The 24,988-nt window shown below is 50.3% G+C and overlaps 1 protein-coding gene across 6 annotated transcripts in view; it reads left to right on the plus strand.

Annotated features, from left to right (window-relative positions):
* The window catches only part of KATNIP (katanin interacting protein), a 181,737-nt gene that overhangs the window by 48,168 nt on the left and 108,581 nt on the right, over positions 1-24,988 (plus strand). For 4 of the 6 annotated variants that reach the window (XM_084882882.1, XM_084882884.1, XM_084882886.1 and 1 more), the window contains 3 exons: positions 12,357-12,433; positions 22,069-22,238; positions 23,366-23,463. The exons of 1 other annotated variant lie outside the window; for it this stretch is intronic. In XM_084882882.1, the coding sequence (XP_084739008.1) occupies positions 12,357-12,433; positions 22,069-22,238; positions 23,366-23,463 (345 nt within the window). The remainder of the gene's footprint in view (positions 1-12,356; positions 12,434-22,068; positions 22,239-23,365; positions 23,464-24,988) is intronic. One more of the 6 variants, XM_084882883.1, reaches the window with a different exon arrangement.

Genomic DNA, 24,988 nt, shown 5'->3' on the forward strand with positions numbered 1-24,988 from the left:
GTTACACAGGCCAGAAACTCTGGGTTCATCCCCAATACCTCCCCTCCCTTGCCTCCCTTTTCCAGCCATTAGCAAGTCCTGGGCCTTCACCTTAAAAATATCTTCTCTCTGTCTTCTCCAGGTTCCGGCACCCCTTGTCTGAGCACCTGCAGCCACCTTCAACCTGCTCCCCAGTATCTGCTCTGGGCCCCCTCCACTCTGTTCCCAGTCCACCCTCTTACCCCAGTTACCCCCAGTGGCTTCCCATGGGTCTGGGGTTAAGGGAAAGCGCCTGCTGCAGCCCACGCGGCTCTGGTGGTCTGGCCCTGCCCCGGATCATCCCATGCTCCCCTTGCCCCTGGCTCCAGCCCTTGTCTCTCCTACTCCGCTCACTCTCATGTGCATCATTTCGCTTCGAGCACACTCCCTTCTCTGCCCAAAGTTAACTTGTTTGATAGGAGGCACTCCGTAAGCCCGAAAGGAGGTAGGAAGGAAAGGAGGGGAAGTGGGAAAGGAGGGAGAGAGGAAAGGACCACATCGTCAGTGAGGGGCGGGGTGAGAGGGGACCAGTCTTCAATGGATGGCAGGCACTTGTGCACTGTGTCACCACCCAGCCCAGGCATTACCCCGTGGCGTCAGTCATTGTCATTCAGTGGCCTCCTCACTAAGTTCCTTGAGAACAGCCATCTTGTTTTCCTGCCTTCCTTTCCTCTCCTCCTCGTTCGTTCCTTTCCACATTACTTTGTAAGCTCTGGTGTGTGTCAGGCACTGGCCGGGGGCGGGGATACAGCAGTGGAGTTAGCACAGCCCTGCTCCATGGGTCTGGCATCCCAGTGGGGAGCCACCAACAACCAGATACTTTGAGAGAGTGAGGAGGCCCAGAGGCCTGGGGCAGTCAGGAGAGGCCCAGAGCGGGGGAGACAGCAAGAGGAGGAAGGCGCATGGCTTCTCTGAGAAGCAGCCAGCAGGGCTACTGGGATCAGGGACTTTGGGGTGTGTGTGTGTGTGTGTGTGTGTGTGTGTAAATGAGGTCAGAGAGCGTGGTGGAGCCAGGTTGCATTCATCTTAGTCTGGCCCTTACTTAGCTCACTGCCCAAGCCATAGGAGAAGCTCAGGAAATATTTTTGGAATAAATAGGAAGGGCCTGCTTGCCCCCATGGAGAAGGAGTGTCCATTCAGGCCGCCCAGCTTGACCTTAGAGGGAAAAGTTCACTGCAGTCCAGGGGGTGGAGGCAGAGGTGGAGGAGGTGAATGCACCTCGGCTGCCTCTCCTCCCATCAGGCCAAGCAGCCGGTCCGCGGGACTGAGAGGCTCTGACAGGTAACTGCAGCCCTAAATCAGTTTAGCGCCAGCCTGGGAGTGCGGAAGCTGGCATGCCTTCTCCTTACGAGTGAGAGGCTATTCAGGCTTCACGTGTGTTTCCAGGTTCCCTGCAGGTCTGAGGCCCGTCCCCCGCTCTCAGGGAGGATGGGGTCAGCCTCAGCCCACCTGGCTCACTTAGAACCCAGCTGAGATGATGTCAGGTCATCTCATATCCCTGCAAGGGCTTCCTGGCCTCCTTAGAGTCTCCACCTCGTGTCCCACCCCATGGCCTCCATTCCCTGCCTCGCTCTCTGCTCCAGCCTCACGGCCTTTGCACTTGCTGTTCCTGCCACCTGTGCCAGATGCCCACCGGGCTCTCTTCCTTCGCTTCCTTCAGTGTCATTTTCTGGCCTTCTCAGACCCCCTGGCTAGCAGACCTCCCTCCTTCCCACACTCCCTCTTCTCGTCTCGGTGGCACTTAGCGCTGTCTGACATACAACAAATGTACTTCTTTTATCGCCTGTCTTCGTTCACTAGAATGTGGGGCCCTGACAGCAGACTGTGATGTGCTCACTGCGTCCTCCCGAGTAGGTGTCCCGGGAATACTGAGTGAACACGGCGGGTGCATTTGCAAAAGAGTCAGCGCTGCCCACCTGGCAGGGCTGCAGGTACATGATGCTCTGGCCCTGAGTTTCCCGGTGTTTTTGGCACAAAAGCAGGTGCCATTGTGCTGGGTCGGAATTTATGTCTGCCTTTTGCTTGTGGCATGTGGTCGTGATTTTCCATTTATGGCATTAATAGATAGTCTCTTTTTGACTTAAACTCATTTAAGATTTTAAAAAGAGAAAATCTATATTTGCCCGCCTAAAAGTTAGTTTATAATACACGTAGCACAAGAAATCTTTTCTGAGAATCAAAAGACATGTTAATTATTTTCATACAGATATATATTGAAAATGATATTGTAGATAGCTATGTGAGAAAAACATTTTCTTAGTGCATAGCCTGCGCCGGGAAGTCCAGGAGGAAGTCCTAGAATCTGGATCTGCATCGAGATTCTACAAACGCTGACACTAAGTATAAAATCTCCAGGCATGTATGGGTACCTGTCTGCATAATAAGTGTGAGTCTAAGGTATTTGAGAAGAAACCAAACTTCCTCGGTGTTCTGTCTGGCGTGTGCAGGGCATGTGACTGTTACCACGGCTACCCTGGGCTGGAGAAGCTGGGATCTCTGCTGCAGTGTTTTGTTTCGTTCCACCTCTAGGGGGCAGAATCGGCTGTTCTATAGGTCTTGATTGCTGGGCTTCTGTTTGCTATGGAGGCACACTGACCGCAGAGTATTTATCCTCCCTGTTTTGGAGATGGGAGTGCATCTGATTTGTCAGCGAAAGTAGTAAAAGGCTAGCTCAGAACGATCCTTTTTCATTCCGCTTGCATTATGCATTAAAGACTGTCACACAGCACTGGGACACAGGGGGCAGCAGCTCTGGGGAGACAGAGGAGTGGACCCTGAGCGAGAGTTTGAAGAAGAATAGGAGTTGTTTTTTTTCTACTGTAAGATACATTCGGATCGTCTCTTATTCGTTAAGGTATCATTTTAGTTCTCTACTAAGTGCTTCTCTGAGCCCTCGGACATGGCACAGGCTTTGGATTCGGACAGTCTTAAGTATTAGCTCTACCACTAGACCACAGAGAACTCACTCAGGTGTAACACATACACACACACACACCTGCGTGTGCGCACGCACACAGATGCACACACATACGCGCGCGCACACACTTCAAACTGGTGTGATTAAAAAAAAAAAAAAAAAGAATGCATTAGCTCTTGTGACTGAAAAGGCCAAGATAGCCCTGGCTAGTGTGGCTTAGAGCATGAGCCCATGCATTGAAGGGTCTCAGGTTCGATTCCTGGTCAAGGGCATGAACCTTGGTTGTAGGCTCATTTCCCGGTCCAGGTTGGCGGGGGACATGTGGAAGGCAACCAATCGATGTGTCTCTCTCATATCAATGGCTCCCCCCCTCCCCCCCTTTCCCTTCTACTCTCTCTAAAAATCAATGGAAATGGGGAATAATAATGACAAAAAGGCCAGGACAGTGCTGGCTTCAGGCAGCTGAACATGTAGTTAAGAGGATGTGCTTGCTCTCTGGTCTGTCTCCCTCTGTCCTCAGTTCCGCTGCCAGTGTTGGTGTCGCTCTTGAACAGATATCTTCCTGGGACATAGGAGGATGTTCATAACGGCGAGCCTCATCCATTGATAAAATGACTTCCTTTGTGGTGGCCTTGGCTCTAGTAGCTGGGCTCCTAATAGCTCTCAGCTCATGCCAGCTCATATTCTAGGGAAGAGGATGAGGGACTTGTCCAGCAGATTCAGCCAGCCCCTGCGTTGAGTCTGTTGGCCTGGCTTGGGGCGCATGCCTAGCCCTGATCCTGTCACATGGCCAGCGAGACAGACTACCGGGTTGGCCAGGGTTAGGTCATGTGCAGGCAGTGTTACTTCCACCCCACTATAGGGACTGAAGGCGGAGGGGAGATGGTTTCCGAAGGAAAATTGAGGTGGTGTAACCAGAAGAAAGTGAATAGATGCTGAGCTGACAAACACAACCGATGTCCACTGTCCACGTAGATGCTCTGTGGCCGGCGTGCAATTTGTTCCAGCTTTCAAACCTTCAGTTTCCTCCTCTCCACAAGGGAGCCAGCGATCCTGGCACACAGCCTTTTTGCGGCACTCACAATAAGACCCACAGAGAGTATAATAAATGGCGGTGAGGGTGGCTTGCAGCAGGGCCCGGCAATGGAGCATGCATTTATTGCTCGTAAGTTGTCCCTCGGTTACGATGTGACTCTTCGGGAGGGGGAGGCTGAGCACCTCGGGTGTGTGGAGGGACCCCGACACAGTTGTCTGCAGCCTCCTTATTAAAGCACTTGAAGGCACTGCTCTCTGCTGGGCTGACACCGGCAAGGTGGGGTCCGGAGACACCGAGACATTCGCCAGCCCTGGAAGCCGATGCCGCCCTCAGCTGCTTTTCATGCAGCACGGGCTCTGCACTCACTAAATCAGCCTGTTTAGGAGAATTCCGACGTTCTGGCCCCAGAGGAATACGTGATTTCTGAAATACAGACTCTGCCAGGCTCCTTTAGACATAACTGATTCTTGCTCTTTCTTTCCGATTCCATTCCTTTTCCCCCAGAGAGTGAATGATACGGCCATTGATAGAATCCCGCCCCATCTCTGGGCCGCATGGGGATGGATACAGATGCTAAAAATAACAATTGTGGCAGCAGGGCTTGGCCTCTGCATCACGTGCGAAACTCCTTAGGCCCTTTGCCTGCTTAACTGGCACCTCCTAGCACCCCTCACTCTAGTCCAGTGGTCGGCAAACCCATTAGGCAACAGAGCCAAATATCAACAGTACAATGATTGAAATTTGTTTTGAGAGCAGGAAACCGACTTCTGCACATGGGCCACGAAGTTTCAATCGCACTGTTTGTGCGCCTGCCCGCACGTGGTATTTTGTGGGCGAGCCACATTCAAGGGGCAAAGAGCTGCATGTGGCTCGCGAGCCGCAGTTTGCTGACCACTGCTCTAGTCAATCTTGGCCATGAACGGTACAAGTTTTTTCAGGCCCACAAACCTTTGCCGTATTGTTCCTTCTGCCTGGAATGCCTGTCCCCTTTCTTGTTGCCCAGAAAACATTTCAACTTTAAAATTCAGTTCAAATGTCTCATTTATTTATTTATTTCACTCAATCAGTTTTTAGTGAGTGCCCACTGCCCAGGGGCTTGGGATACACAAGTGGTCAAATACCGGGACAGTTCCTGCCTTCACAGGAGTTTCATTCTAGCGCAGGGGACAGCTGAGTAACGAAAGGCATAGGAATAAGGGGAAGCAGGGGTGAAGCCAGTGGGGGTTGGGACAGGTTGTGTGTGTGCACCTCCGCTCGGGACGTCCCTGAGAAGGTGAGATGAGGCAGGCCTTGAAGGAGATGAGGAATCTGGCTGTTTCCCTGGAAGGAGAGCACTCCAACCAGACAGATGGGTGACTCAGGGCCCTGAGGTGGGTGCTGAGAGTGCTGGGTGCTGAGGGTGCTGGGTGCTGAGGGTGCTGGAGTGGGGTAGTGGGAGGTGGCTCGGAGCTGTGAGTGGAGGCCCAGTGTGCAGGGCATGGTGGCTGCGAGGATCCTGGTAGAAGAGCATGATCGGGGCCCCCTGGCCGCAGCAGGGGGAGCAGACTGAGGGGTGGGGGCGGGAGCGGCAGGGGGGAGAGGGGCCCTGACCAGGGTGGTGGGGGCAGGTGGTGAGAGGGGGTCAGATGTGGGGTGTCTGGTAATTCTCACTGGGAGGTGATGGATTGAATGTGGAGTGGGAGCGTGAGCCAGGCTTCGAAGATGACTCCCAGGAATGGGGGTGGGGCTGGGGGGCCTGGCCCTGCCCTCAAGGGGATTTTCCCAGTTCCCTCATTCAGATCTTTGGCATCATGTTTTATACAGTTTATTACAATCATTTGTCTCCTGTTTTTGGTCTCAGATGCCTTTGGTAATCTGATCAAAGTTATGGACTTTCAGAAAAATACCCTGTACAGTCACTCGAATGGGTGTTTCCAGCACTCCCAGCAGCCACTCCTAATGTTAGGGACGCTGGCCAGGGTGTGTTTGCTTGACGGGGTGCACAGCAGCAGGGGTCCACTCTTACTTCTCAGGACAGGAAGGGGCCAGAGCCCAGCAGAACAGCTCCTGTCTGGTGGTTGAGTACCGCCTCCTGGCAAGTCGGCATCTGAATGCACACCTGGGTCAGAGCTTTTGTTAAGCCCTCATTGCAGATGTAACAGCTCCACAGTAATAAATGCCTCCTGCAGGACAATGATGATAAATCTGGCTTTTTACAAGGTTCTCAAAACTTTGTGGGGGTGTTAATGCCTCCACTTTGTAGCCAGAGAACTGAAGCTCAGTGAAGGGAAGCGTGCCTGCTGTAGAGGCAGGCCCGGTGTCTGACAGTGGGGGGAGGGGTGGCCCAGTTGGTGTGGTGAGCCAGGACTGGGCTCCCCAGGCATGTCCTCGCTTTCCCACAGTCCTTCCCTCCAGGGTGTCAACGTGAGAAACACCCAAACCTGTAAGAATATGAGTTTATTTGAGCCAAACTGATGACAATTGCTGGGAAGCAAAACCTCAACGGATTGAGAAAATGCTCCGGAAAATGGCAGTTTCGCACCTTACTTTATACGTTACAATAAAAGAGGTGTAAGTGAGTTACATGAAATTCATTGGTGATAGATTAGGGAGGCGGGAGAAAGCAAGGGGGAACCTCTGGGATTGGGTAAAAAGTAAAATGATCTTTTACATAGGTCTGTACAGGCTACTTAACAGTCAACAATTGACAGGTAACAGTAACAGAGAGGGGAATTTGAGGTCTCCCCCTTGATGTCATGGTTGTGTTTTGATGGATCTGGAAGGAGGAAATTATTTTGTTATTGCAAAAGCATGCTTATCAAGTATATCATCCTAGATGCAGGCTTTGTTAGGGGAAAATGCTGCCCTAGACCATGACTACCCACCAAGAACTGCTTTTAGTTAAAACGTTTTCATTTCAGACCATCCTGTGTGGTTACTTCAGGTCTCTGAGTTTGTAAGGCTGCCATGCAGGCCTCCCCTGAGCTCGTCAGGTTTAGCAGGTGGCGCCTTTTCATCCTCCAGGAATCTGTAATCCCGCTGGGATTATAAGGGAGAACCAGAAAGCAAGGATCCTAAATTACTTCCACTCTGCTCCTGGCTAACCCTTAGACCGCCTGTGTGGCTGCCTTTATTAGTACCCTCTTTTCACACAGGAGGAAACGGAGGCTCAGGCAAGGTAAGAAGCGGAGGTCAGGGATGGCACCCACGTCTCCAAATCCCCAGATAATTAGTGAGCAATATGTACAGTTAAGTGATAACGAACTTAGTCATCCACTAGTCTGCTATTGGAGGATTGCACGGGTGGGATTCCTCTGTTGCTAGTGGGAAGTGGGGTGTGTCCCCACTGGGAGCTGGGAGCTGGGGGATGGGCTCTTGCAATGTCTTGAGAAAGAGAATTTTCTAAGATTCACATGGGAGAATGCGATGTGGTAGGAAGGTTTATTTGTGTGAAATTATACCCCTCAGTTTCCAAAGTCCCATGCCCCTTAAACCAGTCCTGGAAAATATGCAGCTGGGGCTTCAGCAAAGCTAGAAGCAAAGCCAGTGTCCAGAGTTTCTGGTCCATAGTGGGCTGGGTCCCATGTAGCATCAGGCTAACGTCCATTAGTCCATTGTGTGGCGTCCACATGGCTGTGCGCCATGTGGGCGAATGCAGGGGAGCGTGCCCCCTGCAACAAGAGGGCCAGGAGGGTGAGAGGGCCAGGTGCACCAATAGCACCAAGAGAGAGAATGCCCATTGCTCAGGAACTTAAACGTCAGCTCTTCTGGGCTTGCAGTGGTCACACTGACACGCCTACTCCGGCCAATGACCTGTTCCCAGGTATGACTGACAGACAGGCACCTTCTCACATCACCCAGAAGTTACTGGGCATGTGTCTAAATTGCAGCTTCCCTTTGTTCCTTTCTAGTTATTAATTGATAACCACATTATTACAATAGTATCAATTCCACATTGTGTATAACTATTACTAACTAGAGGCCCAATGCACGAATTCATGCATGGGGGGGGGGGTTTGGGGTGGTCTGCAGAGATTGGGCCCCAGCTCGTGCCTTCCAGCCCCAGCTTGCACCCCTAGCCTTGCAGCCCTGCCTGGTACCCCACCTTGGCCTGGCACCACTTTCTTACCTGCTCCACCATCCTGCCTGTGGGGTGATCAGTCAGGCTGGGCCCCCCGCCCGGCTCCATCAGCACCTGGGAGCCAGGCAGTGGGCCTGTCCCCTGCTGCTGCTTCTGGTCACCATCTGTGGGGCGATTGGGCCCCCACCTTGGCCTAGTGCCACCCGCTCATCTCCACCATCCCGCTGTGGTTCCACTGTTGTCTGGGCCCATTGGGGCCAGCAGCGCCTCCACTGCCGCCTACTACCAATGGTGCGTCATCGACGCCCGCCATGTTCTGTGCTTCCCCCTAGTGGTCAGTGCACATCATAGTGAGTGGTTGAACTGGTTGAAAGACCACCTAAGGGAATAATTTGCATATGAGGCTTTTATTACATGGGTTTATTATATAGGATTGCAGGGTTTCAGAATGAGCTGAAGAGAAGGGAGTTGAGAATGTCAGGGGAAGGCTTCAAGGAGACTTCCAGAACTTAGCTGGGCCTTGAAGAGGCTTTGGGTGGCGACTGGAGGGGGTTGGAGTGGACTTCTGGAAGAAGGAGTAGAATGATTAAGGCATTAGGGAAGAACTGAGCATGGGTGGGGGTAAGGAGGGGCCGGGTAGTGCTTTTTAAGTAATGGGCTCTGTAAATGTGAATGTAACTAATGTTCACTGAGAGCTCTGTAGGTGCCAGGTACTGTGCTAAGTTAGTCCTGTCCACTGTGACTGCGTGCGGTCCGCATTCGCCCTAGAGGGGAAGGAAACCCACCCAGACAGGTACTGCCATTACCTCCGTGTCACCGATGAGGAAACTAATGGCACTGCTGCAGCTTGGAGCCAGGCTGGACCCCAAAGCTGATAGCTCTTCCCAGCTCAAGTCCAAAGACTTCCTATTAGAGGTGAGGGTATTGTAAATAGCAAGGAATAAGAAGGACTAATCTGCCGGGACTGGTTTGGCTCAATGGATAGAGCGTCGGCTTGGGGACTGAAGGGTCCTGGGTTCGATTCCAGTCAAGGGCATGTACCTTGGTTGCGGGCATATCCCCAGTAGGGGGTGTGCAAGAGGCAGCTGATCGATGACTCTCTCATCGATGTTTCTAACTCTGTATCTCCCTCCCTTCCTCTCTGTACAAAATCAATAAAATATATATTAAAAAAAAAAAAAAAAAAAAAGGACTAATCTAGGGCCTTGCTACTCAAAGTGTGGCCCACAGGAATTGCCTGGGACCTTGTTAGAAAAGCATCCCCCCGCCCCCAATTTCAGCGCCATCCCCAGGTGATTGGTGCGCACATTAGCATTTGAGAGGCGCAGGCTGGTAAAAGGTTTGGCTGGATTTATGCCTGTGCTCTTCAAGTCTCTGATGACATCCTCCTTCTGCAGGTATGCGATGAAGGCCCAGGGCAGCCCACCACAAGCTGAGATTTCTTTGAAGTCTCATATTTCATCTAAAAATGTCATAGACTGTTTCATTCCATACTGTAATATATCAGCGGTCATTTAAATATTTCAAAATGGTATGTAAATTGCCTTGGAGGAGGATCCCAGTTCCTGGAAGATGGCTGGAAGGGGTTTCCTTGTATCTTAAGTGGGGTAATAGTAACTACTTCAAGGGCTGCTGTGAAGATCAAAGGAGAGCCATGTATATGGAAATGCTGCATAAACTGGCCCCTCACACAGGTTGTTATTCTGGAAGGAACTGGGCCCCTCCCGCACCCAGTGCCCTTAAGCCTCAGCCTTGGTCTCTATGGGTTCCACAGCCCATTTCTTTAGGATCAGAAAGAGAATTAAAGACAGAGAAAGAGAGGCCCAGAAAGGTGAGATGGACAGTGACCATCCACATCTGAGACCAAAGGAGGAAGGGCAGCCAGAGGGGCCCAGGCAGAGGGCTGGGGGGAAGGAGGCGCATTTGGAGCTGCAGACGCTAGGGGAGAGCTGCCGGGCGTGGTCAGTGGTTCCCCGGGGCCTGGAGCGGCTGAGTGGGGTGAGGAAGGAAGAGCTGTTACATTTGGTTAAGGAGGTTTCGGTCATCCTGGGGTAGGGTTCTGGCAAAATAATGGGTTAAAGTCACATTTTGACAATTTAAGAAGAGGACAACGGAGATTTTTTTTTCTTTCCATGTTAATCATTTGGATTTTCACACAATTGAATTTTTATTACAGATGTCTTACTTGCCACTTAAAACTTAATCCCTATAATTTGTGACTAGAACCAAGTTGATATTGTCTCTTTAATACATTTCTTGGCAAAAAGTTACTTAAGGAACACAGACAATTGCAAAGAATTGTTTATGGCATGATCCTATTTTTGTTTAAAAGCATGTGTGTGTGTTTGTGTGTGTGTGTGTGTGTGTGTGTGTGTGTGTGTGTATATATATATATATATATATATATATATATATATATATATATATATATATTTTAAACAAAGGAAAACATCTAGAGGAATATATATCAAACTAGAGGCCTGATACACAAAATTCATGCATGTGTTCAGTCCCTAGGCTTGGCCAGTGATGGAAGCATGAGTATCTGGTGTGGAAGGGCAGGTCCCAGCTGACCTCTGGGCCTTGGGCATCACCTGGGCCCCTGGCCCCCATGGGAACCCTCCGCCTGAGTCACGGCACCCGAGTCTCCACACGGCGATGCAGTGAGTGCACCCAGTTGCAGCAGGCCAAGGTGCAGTGTGGGCCTCTGGGCTGTCCAGCAGTGCTGCACAGAAGCCGGTGGGCAGCACGCTCTCTCCCTGTCGGCCTTGCAGACTGGCTCCTGTGCAAACCCACAGGGAGCCCAACCAGGCCCTGCGGTCCCACCCAGAAGAGGCTGTGTGGATGCAGGCCTTCCTTGGTGTGAGCCCTGGCATCCCAGGGAAGGGTAGCGAGGGGAGTGAGAGTGAGCTCTGCAGACACCCCTCATTCTTAGCACACCCCTGTCCCCGTCACCCCCACCCCCAGAGAGCTAGCAAGAAGTCACAGCCCCCAACCCAGGCGCTGTGGGAAGTTGGTAGCTGCCACCTACACCCAGGTCCCCATCCCAGCCTGAGGATTCGTACCTGCCTTGGCCTGCCCCTGCCCACCCGCCTGCTCCACCATCCCGCCACCATCCCGCTCTCGTAGGGGCCCATTGGTGCTGGCAGCACCTCCATTGCTGCCTGATGCCAGCACCACATCGTCGCTGATGCCCACCCTGTTCTGTGCCACCCCCTGGTGGTCAGTACGTATATCAAGCGGTCAAACTCCTGGTCGAACAACCGCCCCAGGGGACAATTTGCATATTAGGCTTTTATTACATAGGATTATAATGGGAGTTTTACTAGTATATTCATATGTCACTTTAAACGTGTAGTATCATTAATTATACCTATAAAATTTTATGGTCAGATTATGATTTTTGACATAATTCTTTGGGCTGCAAATGGCAGAAACTCAGCTGAAACTTGCAAAGCAACAACTAAATTCTTCAGGCATGGGTGGACCTACGGGCTCAAATGATGTCACTAGGAATCTCCATCTCTCAGATCTGCTGTCCTTATTGACTTCATTCTCAGGCAATTCAGACCTGCATCGCATCAGCTTACCACTGCAGAGGGAAGAGAGGAGCTTTTCCCTACGAGTGTCAGCAAAGCCCAGCTTGGTCATGTCTCAACCTTAGACCAGTGAATCATTGTGGCTATGGAAGCACTATGTTGACTGGCGAGGCCAAGGCCAAGGTCATGTGATCCTAGAGGAGAACAAAAGAACTTTCAAGGCTGTCCAAGGCAGCCAGTGGACTGAGAGAAGGGGCTGAATGGTTCCCCAAGGGGAATCCAGAGCTCTGTTGTCAGAAGGACAGGTACAAATCCCCAAATGTCTGCTCTTAAGGGACCATCACTCTGGGTCATAAGTATTTGTAATAACTGAGTTGTTGCATGCATTTCTCTTGTGGTGGCAAGAGAAAAATGAGATCCCCTCTTAATCAGCTGATTTGGGTTGCATCTGGTTATAACTTTGAGAACAGTTAACGTGTGGGAGAAAAGAGTGAAGCTCAAATCTTGTCCACGCCCTTGATTTTGTAGGGCTTGGGAGGAATGAGCAGTGGCGCTGGGGAATCGGGCTTCTCCTTTTCGTAGATCATTAGTTGTGTGTGTTCACAGCCCAGTGGGATATGGGACAGTCTCTGGGGCTCTGCAGCTCCAGAGTGACGCGCCTCGGGAGCCACGCCTGCGTCAAGGTCACCCTCTGCCTCTCTACCTCCTGTGTGCTTGCACTTGGCTGGGCCTCCGTGAATACTTCCCTGCTTTCCCATATCACACTGCTCTGTTTCTTCATTTCAGGGTTACACTAAGGACATGGTGACAGACTTTGATGAGAAACATGATGAGTATTTAATATTGCTTCAGCAGAGGAACCGGTAAGACAAAGCCCTTAATATTAGCCAAATCAGAACCCTGTTTAGATTTATCAGCAGCACGCAGGCGCTGGTTCACCCGAATGGGGTGCAGTCACCCCCCTCAGGGGCTCGGAGTGTTTTCTGCCATTCACTGACTTCATTGCTCTTCTGATTGAGCTGCAGCAAACAGTTTGGTGTGTGAGTGCCGCCTCCTGCCTCCCTGTTTCTGCTCTGGGAGAAGGTGGGTTTGTACTGAAAAGCTAGGATTTGGCAGGGCCTGTGCATTAGTCACCGCAAGAGCCCAGGCTGCGGTCTTTCAGGCTGTGCTGGGCTGGGATACAGAGCCTGTAATCATGCCTCGTTATGTAAAGGTGGAGTCATTTTGCACTTGTGTTTGAAGCTGGTCCCCATGCCACTTCACGTTAAGTCGGTATGCATTTGGGCTCTGGAGCGCTGGTTCTTGAAAAAGTCGGCAGTAGGTGGGCGCGGTGTTTGGTGACCGCGGTCACAGCAGTGAGTCTGGTTGAAGAGGCACCGTGTCCTCAGTGCTGTGACAGTGTGCTGCCTCTGGCAGTTCACTTTCAGTTCACCGTGGTCTGATTCAGGCCTGGGACCTCGCAGGAGGCTGGGTTTGCAAGCTCAGAGGCTAGCAGGGGCCAGGCAGTGAGCGAAGCCCGCTCTGTGGGGGAGTGTTCAGCTCAGGCCAGTTGTTTGGGAACACGGGGCAGGGTCATGGCCCCACGGTTGCCCGAGAAGCCGGAAATCTGCGCTTGTGTTGTGAAGCCTCCTGCGTTTTAAATGTTAGTAATGGGTTCAAGTGAAAGTGCAGAACAAATGGAAGAGTGGTGCAGCCCCCCAAAACAGACCTGCAGGAGGGGCAGGCCTGCGGGCTAATCTGGGCCTTTGTGTTATGGGAATAAGCTTGGTCTTGCAGGCCAGCTGTGTAGGGCTTGTCATCCTTAACGTGGATTCAGCCCCTCTCTGACTGCCGGACTCCTGGTGCTTGTCACCTGGGACCCTGGTGGCGTGTCTCATGGGGCAGGTTTCCATGTGAAAGAGATCCCATGTATTGTAGGAGTGTAGTGTTCCTGCCCACCGGCCCCTTTACTAAATTCCACTAAGACCCCTGTATCTATGACAACAGCACCGCCCACCTATCCAGGTGCTCCTGGTGAGGCCCTACCTCCTCCTGTGGAGAACCTCTGAATAGAAAACTGTGGGAACAGCCAGAAATGCCTCCTGCTGGAAGGCACTGTCCTCTGCCCAGCTGCTGCGTGCTCGGTCCCCCATCTCCCCTCAGGGGACCTCCAGCTAGGAGCCTTGTGTGGGTTTTCCATCTTCATGAATGCCATGGAGCAGGTGGTTTTCTCTTAGTTTCTGGCAGGCTGCGTGGTGCCCCTGACACCTGGGTGATCGTTTAATTAAATACATGTGACTTCTAAGGGAGGAGAGTGTCATATGAGCAAACTGCTTCTTGTTAATCGGGGATCAATAAGTATATGCTCAGAGAGGTACCAGCTGATATACGAGTGGAGGAGGATATCCAGTGACCAGGTTGCAGCACAAAGGCAATTAAAAAATATTAAAACAGAGCTGCTATAAAATTTGGGAGCTGTGTTGTCACCAAGAGGGAGCTGGCTTGATGACTGGAAATTAGAGGGCAGAACTAAAAAGAAACATCTAAAAAGAAAAAAGGGGAATGCACCCGAGCTGTCAACAGTGTTGCTTTAACAGCACAGCACCTTTTCTGGAGGCCAGTGTGTGCCAGACTCCTCGCCCCATCATCATCATTTTGTCTGCACACTACCCACCTGATGAGGCAGATACAGTTGTTGCCCCCATTTTACAGACCAGGAAGTGGAGACCAGAGCAGTGTGCAATTAGCCCCAGGTCATACCACCAGGAAGTGGTGCAGCTGGACTGTACATTCTTTTTTTTTTTTTTAATACATTTTATTTTTTAAAATTTCTTTATTGATTATGGTGTTACATATGTGTCCTTATTCTCCCATTTTCTCCCTATCCCTCCCCTCATGCCCTCACCCCCCTGTTGTCCATTCGTTAGGCTTATATGCATGCATACAAATCCTTTGGTTGATCTCTCCCCCTTACCCCTCCCCTCCCTTACCTTCCCTCTGAGGTTTAATGGTTTGATCGATGCTTCTCTGTCTCTGGATCTATTTTTGTTCATCAGTTTATGTTGTTCATTATATTCCATAAATGAGTTAGATGTGATATTTATCTTTCTCTGCCTGACTTATTTCACTCAGCATAATGCTCTCCAGGTCCATCCATGCTGTTGCAAATGGTAAGAATTCCTTTTTTACTACAGCATAGTATTTTATTATGTAGATGAGAGTTTTTAGTTTTTGAGGAAACTCTACACTGTTCTCCACAGTGGCTGCACCAGTCTGCACTCCCAACAGCAGTGCATGAGGGTTCCTTTTTCTCCGCATCCTCGCCAGCTTTTGTCGTTTGTTGATTTGTTGATGATAGCCATTCTGACGGATGTGAGATGGTACCGCATTGTCGTTTTGATTTGCATCTCTTGGATGATTAGTGACTTTGAGCATGTTTTCATATGCCTCTTGTTTTTCCTTCTGTCTTCTTTTGAAAAGTATCTATTTAGGTCCTTTGCCCATTTTTTGATTGGTTGTTTATCTTTCTTTTGTTAAGTTGTATGAGTTCCCTGTAGATGTTGGAGATTAAGCCCTTATCGGAGAAAACATTGGCAAATACGTTCTCCCATGCAGTGGGCTTTTTTGTTGTTTTTAATCATGTTTTGTTTGACATTGTCATAAATAACCAAGAGGAGAGAAACCTGTCAGGGTAGCCAGGTGCTCTAAGCTCATTACGAAGTTAAGAATTTGGTAGGAAACCAGCCTCTGAGCTTTACACTGTGCCTAGAGGGAGATGAAACCCAGGCTGCTGTCTGGTTGCCCCGGGACCTGAGAGGGGGTGCAGTAGTCAGTGGTGTGAGTGCTCAGGAGAGACCTGCCCAGGACGCAGCTGCCCACAGATGCTGGGTGACATTGTTCTTTTACTCGCTCGGTTCACTGCGCCTTCTCAGTGCCTCGCATTACCACTAGCATGCATCACCACTAGCATGAAGAACAGCGTGCTGAGGAAGACAGGCTGTTAGTGCTCCTTACTGGAAGGTGCAGAAGCCCAAGGTGAATGGACTTGAAGCAACAAAGAAACTTACTGGCTCATGAAATAAAAAAAACCCAGGATGATATTCTGGCTTCAGGCATGGTTGGATCCAGGTGCTCAGATTATGTCACTGAGTCCTGGTCAGTGTGACTCAGTTGGTTAAATGTCATCCTATGCACTGTAAAGTAACCAGTTTGATTCCTGGTCAGGGCACATGCTAAAGTTGTGAGTTCCATCCCCAGTAAGGGTGGAAAGCAACCGATCAATGTTTCTCTCCTATATCGATGTTTCTCTCTCTCCCTCTCCTTTCTCCTGTTTCCCTTTCCCTTCCTCTGTCTCTAAAATCAATTTTTAAAAAATTATGTCACTGAAGTCAGTCACTGTTCATCTCTTAGCTCTGTTTTCCCATGATGGAGACATCTCAGACAGGTACTCCCCTCACAGAGGCCAGGGCAGCCACTGGAAACCCCACATTAATATCCTGCCTCGAGGAAGTGAGAGTACTTCCTAATCGTTCCACAGAAATGCTGGTAAGGGCTCCCATTGGTCAGGCTGGGGCCCCAGACTCATTCCTGAGCTAATCGCCCCCTGTGTCTGGTGAGGTAGCATGATCTGACTGGCCACTCCTTGGCCACCCATTAGGCTGGGGGTGGAGTCAGCTCACCCACACCATGTGGAGTAAGGAGTGGCTTAACTAGGAATTACTCCCAGGAAGTAGGGGGCCATAGGGCTGTGGGGGGAAGATGGGGGAGAGGTGCCGGGCAGGAAGAACAGGTGTCTACCACACAGCCCTTGCCCTGGAGGAACTCCCCAGGCCTCAGCCGGGAGCACCAGGCCACCTATAGTACATTCCAGAAGAAGCTCAGAGCGACCACGTGCTCCAGGAGAGGCCCGTTCACCTGCACAAACCCTCCAGAGGACACTGAGTGTGTGGTCACTCGCCTTCCTGAGAGATGTAACCATGCCCACCGGGACTCAGGAGAGAGCAAGCAGAGGGATCAGAGGGCTGAGATGTGCGGAGGGACTGAAGCTCACAGCCAAGGGGGCTGCAACACGCAACTCATTGTGGAGCGTGGCCAGGGCCAGGAATCCAGCAGCGGCATTATTTGCCTTTTGGAAAAGGTCTTAGAGGGAAACTTAGAGGAAAACCTGCCCATATGGAAGGTGAGCCCACTGCCTTAAGAGAAGATTCCGGCAAAAGGAAGGAACAGGAGAACCAGCGTCCAGTGCGGGCCTCTTGAGCTGGAGCTTCAGCCTGGCCTCCCATTCCATCTTCTGACAACCAGACAGGTGCAGGCATTCTTGGCTCATTCTGCCGAAGGGGAAACTGAGGGCTTGCCCAGGTCCTGCAGCCGGGGCACTGGCAGAGCCCCCAGGGCGGAGCTTTGTCCTCAACACTGCGCCACCTCCGCCCACGTGGATTGGGGGGGTGACATCCTGGAGAACCAATACCGGAGCCAGGGGCCACCGGGTTCTGGAAGGAATGGCAGCTTTTGGCACCGTTGCTCTCTGCTTCATGCTTCAAGGCTGGACTCCAACGCCACCACCTCCAAGACTCCTCAGCCGAGAGCCACGCTCCTCTGGGAACCCTCCCTGCTCTGAGCCTGTGGCGTGAAACCTGGTGAGGAGACAGGAAACAGCAGAAAGGCGGCTGGGAGGCAGGCTTGAGCCTTGCAGACTGTAATTTATGTCCTGGCTGCTTCCTTGGCTCTCTGACCTTGGGCACATTCATCTGTCAAACAGGCCAGTGGGAGGACTTAAGTCCCAGGGCCAGGAAGGAAGGGAGACAAGGTATTCGATGGTGCATAGTAAGCCCACCACCCAAGTGTGATTTCTTTATCATCATATCATCATTTCCATGATAAACATGCCTTCTCCCTGAGCTGGCATCCAGCAGACCTCGAATGCCTGACCCTTAGGACCCTCAGGTGACCTTTGGGCTAGTCCACTGTCACACAGTAACTTCCGCCTCAGACGGGATAGCTCCGTCCCGAGCCCAGCCAGGTTCACGAGCAGCGCACTGCCTGCTCTTTGAGCTGGGCCAGTCCTCTCACCTGGGTCCCTGCCCGTGCCCTCAGCTATCAAGCGTGCCGTGTTCCCCGTCACTTCCTCATAACACCTTGTCTCCACTTCCTCTTCTGCACAAAAAGGCTCTCTGTACAAATGACCGGTGCGGGGGAAAATGGAAATGATGCCTACGCTGTGTTTTGGGTACCGGGGCTGTGTTAGGACGCGCACCTGTGCCTTCCCTTCTTGCTGGCCTGGAGTTCTTTGGGGCCACTTGTTCCAGAAAGAGGTCTGGAGAGAGTCCCTCACTGTTCCTGGTTCTCAGCATGGACCTGCAGCCCAGGGGCTGAATCCTGACAGGTGGGAGGGAGAGTAGAGGGATTCACAAATCTGCGCCTCACGTGAGACCACCCAGACCTGCAAGAGAGCAGAGGGGGATGGGCCGCAGGGGCAGGGCCCATCTCCCCAAGGACAGGGAATCAACCCGATTGTTTTGAATCCCCTTCACCTAGGGCAGCTTTTTATGCAAAACAGTCTATCAATTTTTAAAAAACCATTTTTCTTTGATCCAGTGAATATTATTGATGTGCTCAGCTGCAGCAGAGGAGTTCCTTTAGCGATTCCTTTCACAGTTTGAATAATTATCTCCTCATTTATCAGCTTCATAATCCACATTTTCATAAATCACCCTGCTTAAAGAGAGGCCCACGTGGTGGGCCAGCCTCAGCTTCTGGGGAACGGGCTGCCGCCGTAACCATTAAGGTGGCATCAGGAGACAGCGTGGTCTCCAGAGGGAAGTTGAGGCAGGCACTCTGCCAGGCATTCTGACCCCTTTTCCCCACCCCATTAGCCCCCTCCCCCACGTTGGGGCCTCCCAGGCAAGGGCTCCCTGCAGCCCTCTCCCCGGAGACTGCCGTGCTTTCCAAGGGAGCCTGTGGCTGTGGCTCCAGAGTGCGGCTCTTGCTGTGTTTGGAAATTGTCTCCTGGTTACTTGTGTTTTCCTTCTGTTTTACGCTGTTGCCCCACAGTCAGGCATCTCCCAGGCTTTCAAGCTGACAAGAGATAAGCCGTCTGTAATAAATGTTCCTGCCACGATGGTTGAAAAGATGGATGTAGTAGCAGCTCAAGAAACAGTTAAAAACAAAGAGAGAAATCACCCATAAAGCCACCACCCTACCTTAACAACTGATCTAATTTTTACATTGATTGCCTTCCATTCTGGGTCCACAAACACACCTTTTTCCAACTTTGCACTTAAACACATACGTACACTTTTATTCTGTTATTGTCATCACTGAACGGATCCCAGCAGCAGCCCATGTTTGACAGATTCTTCATAATTATAATGGCTACGTGTGAGCCCGGGCTCCCCTTTCCCGCCCTGGGACATTTGGGTTGCTTTCAGGGTTTGTTATGACTGATCAGGAACAATTGGCCAGAATGTATTTGCTGAGCAAAGACCAGGCGGGTGGCATTTTCTGTTTTTATATGACTTCTGAGAAGCGTCTGTGAGTTACTGCCAGTGTCTGTGTTTTGCTGTTTCAGCCTCATCCCATTACCTGTAGAAGTTGTCTTCGTGTGGTGACGACTCTGGAGCCAAATTGCTTAGGTTTGCATTTTAGTCCTGCCAGTGTTACCAACTGGGGTTACTGGTTGGGACCTCGGTTCTTTTCGTTGATGCAGAAGAGATTTTAAGGTCAACGAAAAGAAAAGAAAAGCAAAATGGGGTTTATTTGTTTATTTTTAAATTTAGGCTTGCACTGGCAGCTTTAATTGAAAATATTAAAACAGCTTAAGCCGAAACCGGTTTGGCTCAGTGGATAGAGCGTCAGCCTGCGGACTGAAAGGTCCCGGTTCGATTCCGGTCAAGGGCATGTACCTTGGTTGCGGGCACATCCCCAGTAGGGGGTGTGCAAGAGGCAGCTGGTCGATGTTTCTCTCTCATCGATGTTTCTAACTCTCTATCCCTCTCAATTCCAATCAATAAAATATATTTTTTAAAAAATAAATAAATTAAATAAAACAGCTTAACTAGTAATGAATTATAAAACTTTGATAATGAAGTTTTATTGCTATTTGTGAGGCATATATTCATTAGTTTTGTAGGCCTGAAAGAAACTTTGCATACTTTATTCTCCATTTCCGAGAAAGATTATGAAGAGGTATAAAATATGTATAAGTTAAATCCAACTGAGAAGTGAAACATAAAGCAAACAAAATCTATAAACAGCTGTACTGTAAGAGCATAGGTGGTTTCAGCTCATGTTTTGGGTGTGAAATTGAACTAATTTCACGGGATACAAAAGCAGGTGCAATAGTAAAACTGAATCATGAAAACCCCCATCAATTACAAAATGGGGTTTATTGAAGTTACATTCCAAGCAAGGAGCAGATCAGGAGAGAGAGAGAGAGAGAGAAAGAGAGAGAGAAAGAGAGAGGTGGAGGGAGGTGAGCACATATGGCCCCCAAATCCTGGGTTTTAAAGAGGGATTTTCTGGGTGGAGACTTTGATTTGCATTCAGGGATGATTGACAGAAACTATATATTTTTTGGGCATGCCCTTACTCATAATGTATACAGAAAAACTCACAGGAAGTGGGGTCAAAACTGAAATGCAAATTTTATTATAATTAGTCTAGGGCCCTAGTAAGGTCACATTGGCATTGAGGTCATATCTTCTTCCTCTGAGCTTGCACCATGGACCAGCTGTTTCTGAACCTGCCTGCTGGCCGTCTGAAGGCCAAGTTGGTCTGACCCCTGTTTAGGACCCCAGGGCAGACCCATGCCTCATGTTTCACTTCCTACCTGATACCACCTATGTGACCTTGGGCCAGTTTCTTAACCTCTCTGTGCCTCCATTTCCTTATCTATTAAATGGGGACAATAAATGCATTTACCCCACAGATGGTTGTGCCAATCCTCCTGGCTCATAATACCCCATGTTTGTGAATTCATCTGCTCGCTAGAATTTATTTGGAACTTCAAAGTCAATACTTTCAGTGCTTTTACAGTAATTTAAAGACATTTGCAGAGTGGCAGAAAATTTTAGTTGCACGTTGTCAGCTGAGAGGCAGAAGAAGGCGACCCTGCCTTCTGTGTCAGCTCTTACACCGTGAACAGGGTCCTTGCCGCGGTATACTTAGGGCTGCGCTTTCCACACTCGTGTGCTTTTTGTTGGTGATCCCGCTGCTTAAACGGGCCTCAGGCATAGTGCTGAAGTGCTCTCTCGTGTTGTTAAGTATGAAAAGCTGATGCTTCTTACAGAGAAAATACACATTAGGCAAGCTTCATCCAGGCGTGAGTGTGAGTGCTGCTCGCCATGAGTTCAATGTTAATCAGTTGACTCTGTATTAAATACGGTGCCTTCCTACAGAAAGGTTATGGAACGCATACAGCAAGGTTATGTATTGCTCAGGTGGTGGGAACACTGACCAGCGGCTCTCAGAACGAAACCTGGGTTTCCCCTAGGAGCCGTGTTCACTATTTGCTAATTTAGGGTTTGCAGCAACTTTATAGAATGTAAATAGCAAGAATAATGCGACTCAACTGTTGATATAAGCGTTTAGAACAGAGTTTGGCATATGGTACACGCCCTATATGTGGTTACCATTGTTTTCTAAAATTTACATTTCGCTGGTTTGGGAGGAACTTATTTAATCACCTACTGCCATGCTGGTTGGTTGTATTTCTTCTTGTGCGGATGTCTAGTTAATATGGGGCACATGGCGGTTTGTTATGAGACTGAAGGGTTTGGTGTCAGCAGCTCTGGAGGGGCTGAAGAGGACATTCATGCCGTCTGCAGCGCAGGAGTGGGGAGAGGACCAAGCCTAAGGCGAGAGCTGAACTGGCGATCTGCTCGTGCTCAGGCCAAGAGCCTTGTAGCCTGTGAGTGTGATACTCACATCATTAATCTTGAACAAAATCCTACATTGATATATTTTTAGAATATAAAATGATGCATTAGACTATAAAATGATGACAGTGATATATCAGGCGAGTGTTTGAGAGCACATTTATTTACTGAAGCAAAAAACCAGCCTGCCTGGTTGGCCGAAGGGTTTCTGACTTGTTGGTGTGTCTGTGAAATCTCTCACAAAGGCTCAGATCCTAATCCATGCTTGCTTACACACTGCACCGAGGGCCGCTGAAACGTGTGGGATTGGGATGGTCCCAGGAGTCCTGGCTGTGTGATAGCAGTGCGCATGGGTGCCCGCTTTCTGTCTCAGCCACTGTGGGGCAAGGATGTGCGCTGTGGTGTGTTGCTAACGTGCGCACATTTGAGCCTCAGAGTGAAATCGGAAGCATCCCTGCGGGGTGGGAAACAGTCTTCCTCCTGCTTCCCTCTGGGTGTGATGGGCTTCCTCCGGGCTGTTTGTCTGCCAGCTGCTGGGGACCCATCCCACAGCCTCTGAGGATCAGAGCAGCAGTTCAGTTCCGCATGGCGGTGGGGGTGGCCCAGACTCCTGTAAGAGGATCAGGTGATCCTTTCTCTTCCAGGATATTAAAGCATTTGAAGGCCAAGGACCCCGTGCAGCTGAGACTGGAGCACTTGGAGCAGGGCTTCTCCGTCTACGTCAACGGGGCCAATTCAGAGCTGAGGTCGTCACCACGGAGAGCCGTCCACGCCCACATCTCCAGAAGCGCCTCGCAGGCTGAGGGGGCACAGGGTGAGCCCAGGCCCGTCAGTCTAAGCAGCAGTTCCGTTAGCTCATTAGAAGCAGTGGAGCTGCATCGTATGCACGTAATCTTATCAGCACACCACTAGTTTGGGAGAGCCATTTTGTCTTTCTAAGCCTTTGTTTCTTCATCTTTAAAAATTGGACTAACAAGGGTGCCAGACCTTAGGGTGCCAGAGTGCCCTGCCTTGCCTGAGAGGCTAGTGTTCTATGGAGTTACAGAAAGAAGAGTGGAATGAGGCAGAGCTGGGTTGGAACCGTGTTCTGCCACTTTCTAGCTCGGAGGCCTCTGGCAATTGGGTCCTCTCTGACCCTCAGTTTCCTCTTCTGTAAAATGGGAATCGTTATGCCCACCTTACAGGCTTTCCAGGGAGGTTACTGGCACGCAGTAATCTTGATTTGTGTTGTTACCACAGGCACCGTAAAACCCCCAGCCATTAATAGGCAGTGAAAGTGTGTCTGAAACCTTCTCTAGAGAGTTATTGCAGTTTATTTTGGAGTTTCGCATGAGCTTCCTAGCCCCCAGGGCAAAGAGGGAAATGGGTGACTCTCCTAGCTTTCATGGCAAAGGAACCTGGCGAGTTGCTGCTTAGGAGAGGCAGGCCTCTCTGAGTCCAGGTTTCAGGGAGGGCAGATGACAGGAGTCTCTGTACTGGGGCTCATTCAACACACTGCCCCCTCCCCGCCCTCCCCTTTACACAAATGCTGGTCTATTGTGCACACTGTCCTGTATCCTGCTTCTACCCCTGGAGAGTGTTCCTTTTGTATATAGACCTGCTCCATTGGGCTGTACATTGTTATACATACTAGAGGCCCATTGCACACAATTTGTGAAGGGCCTTGGCCCTGGCCCCTGCCAGCCGCAGCTTTGTCTAGAAGGAAGGACGTCTGGAAGGACATCAGTCTAATGAGCATGTTATGCTTTTATTATTATAGACTACTATTATTCCATTTTAGCTTTTCTAATGCTGTGCTGCTACAAACAGTGCTACAGCGGGTGGCTTCACATACAGGATTGTGGGCACACTAAGGAGTACTTAGGTGTAAGTTACGAAACTGATGTCACTGTGAACTTGCCCCTGTGCCTCACCGATTCTCCTCCCTCGTCTCTGGTGTAGATTACGGACGAAGAACCCTGTTTCGAGAAGCTGAAGAAGCTTTAAGACGCAATTCACGGACAGCCCCCGGCAAAGCCCAGCGCCGCGGATGGCACCAGGTCAAGAGCGTGGCCCCAGTCGCACTTTAGGATAAGGAGCGGGTTATTGAGGGAACAGAAACATAATCACGGCGGGGCGTTCAGAATCTCGGTGGGCAGTGGGTGGCTGGTTGGGCACTCACGGTAGCCTTGCCCTCTCTGCATGTGGCACTGGCTTCTGGAGGGCAGAGGGCCAGGGGCGTCTTCCAGCCTCTTTCTTGGCATGCTCTTCCCTGCTGGGCCATCACAGGTCGGACTCGCAGCCCTGTCATGATGACTCGTTCATCTAACTGTTTTTTATTGAGCACCTACTATGTGTCAGGCATGGTCTTAGATGCCACACATGCAGCGGGTAAAAAGACAGCACTCCCCCACAGACCTAAGATGCCACTTTGATTGCCTTGAGGCTGCTGCTGCCAGTAGCTTGCGTTTTTTGAGCCCCTACTGGTACCAGGTGTTGGCTCAGTTCCTGTGTGACTCCTCCCTTTGCCCTCACAGGAGACCTGTAGGGCAGCTTCTTACTCTTTTTTTTTTTTTAAATATATATATATATATATATATATATATATATATATTTAAATACATATTATTGATTTTTTACAGAGAGGAAGAGAGAGGGATAGAGAGTTAGAAACATCAATAAGAGAGAATCATCAATCAGCTGTCTCTTGCACACCCCCTACTGGGGATGTGCCCACAACCAAGGTACATGCCCTTAGACCGGAATCGAACCTGGGACCCTTCAGTCCGCAGGCCGATGCTCTATCCACTGAGCCAAACTGGTTTCGGCAGCTTCTTCCTCTTTTAAGGGAGCTGAGGGGATGAATGTTCAGAAAAGTTAGCGAGCTTTCCAAGGCCAGCCACTAAGAAGGGGCTGAATCGAGACTCAAACCCAGAGCTTTGGCCTGAGCTCAGTGTTCTTGCCCGTATAGTCCTTATGCCTTACCTTGCAGTTCCTTATACCTGACCAGGGACCTGTTTGTCACAACCCCCACTGCACGTGCACGTCACCTGGGAGTTTTTAAAATACTCAGGTCCAACCCCAGAGATTCTGACTCATTTGGTCTGAGGTGAGGCGTGAGCAGTGGTGTGTATATACTTTTTAATCCTGTGCTCGCCAAGATTGGGAAGTACTGCTGATGACATTTGCCTTGAACTGTATGTATGGATCTATGCGTAACTTTGTAGATTTAGCCCATTTCTGCAATAACCCTGTAGGTCTGTAAGTCCTCATTGTGCCACTGAAGAAATTGAGGCTCAGAATCACACAGCTAGTGAGGGAGGAGGGTAAGGTTTCAATTCTGGATCTGTTACTTCAACTCCAGTGGCCCTCTGCTTCTCTGCAGAGGCATTGGTGGGGCTCTGACTTAATGGGGGAGGGGGTTCCTGCTAGCCAGCTCTAGTGCCAGGGAGCAGGCCTGCAGGGTGCGGAGCTGGAGGTCTCCTTTGTTCCGAGCAAGCAACGAATGCTTTTTCATTAATGAGGTCTTTCTCCACTCCCCACTTCAGACCATCCTTCTGGTTGTTCTGAGAGCCTTCTATTATC

This window comes from Pipistrellus hanaki (genome assembly GCF_964339955.1).
Source record: "Pipistrellus hanaki genome assembly, chromosome: 4".
NCBI classification, from domain to species: Eukaryota; Metazoa; Chordata; class Mammalia; order Chiroptera; family Vespertilionidae; genus Pipistrellus; species Pipistrellus hanaki.